General features: G+C 36.9%; 1 protein-coding gene across 1 annotated transcript in view; it reads left to right on the forward strand.

Moving 5' to 3' along the window:
- Nucleotides 1-859, forward strand: part of ADAMTS18 (ADAM metallopeptidase with thrombospondin type 1 motif 18) — a 175278-nt gene that overhangs the window by 110509 nt on the left and 63910 nt on the right. Inside the window, exon 9 of the mRNA XM_027773447.1 lies at nucleotides 341-436. Within this exon, the coding sequence (XP_027629248.1) occupies nucleotides 341-436 (96 nt within the window). The remainder of the gene's footprint in view (nucleotides 1-340; nucleotides 437-859) is intronic.

Consider the following 859-nt stretch of genomic DNA (forward strand, 5'->3'; position numbering starts at 1 on the left):
TTTTTTGGGGTGGCCGCCCCTGAAAAAAAAAAAAAAAAAAAAAAAAAGAAAGAAAAAGAAAGAAACCTGATCTCTTAGTTACAAGCCAGATATTCTCTAGATTATCTATGGCTACCTCCTGGCCATTACTGAACACACTGAACATCTAGGTGCTATAGAAACTGCCTGATTATACAGTTGCTAGAACATTCTACCTGTCTATAACCAACTTCACTTGCCTCTACGATCTGAATAATCTCTCTGCTTGCAGTCACCCTCAAGGATAAAACTGTGCACAAAAGCTTTGAATATTTTCATTTGATCGTAGCATCACCCTTACCGGCCCCTTCTTTCCTTTCAGGACATCTGCAAGTCACTCTGGTGCCACCGAGTGGGTCACAGGTGTGAGACCAAGTTTATGCCTGCAGCAGAAGGGACCGTTTGTGGCTCGAGTATGGTAAAATGCACACTTGTTAGTTTTTAGCTCTAGAAGCTTGATAGAACTCAAACTATTTGTATTGTGACCTTAGGATGGCATGCCTTGGTGGTATATATTTTCTGGCTTCTACTGAAATTATTTAGCAGCATTTATAACACTAAATGCTAATATAACCCAATTAGTGTAATTGTTTTAGGAGAAGGTTTTATTTTCCTCTCCTCTCTCCTGCTTTTATTTTTATTTTTTATTTTTTTTGCCTTCTTAGAGGGAAGCTTAGTTCAGAATATCTTTATTTTCATGAGCTAGTGGGTTTTGTTGCTTACCTCTTGCATGTTCAACTTGATACAGTATATAAAAGTCTAAGGGAACAGATATCCCCATTAGTAGCAAAAAAAAAAAAAAAAGAAAGAAAGAAAAAATTAAAAAAAAACTGTCCCCCAA

This window comes from Tupaia chinensis, unplaced genomic scaffold, assembly GCF_000334495.1.
Source record: "Tupaia chinensis unplaced genomic scaffold, TupChi_1.0 Scaffold000355_1, whole genome shotgun sequence".
NCBI classification, from domain to species: Eukaryota; Metazoa; Chordata; class Mammalia; order Scandentia; family Tupaiidae; genus Tupaia; species Tupaia belangeri.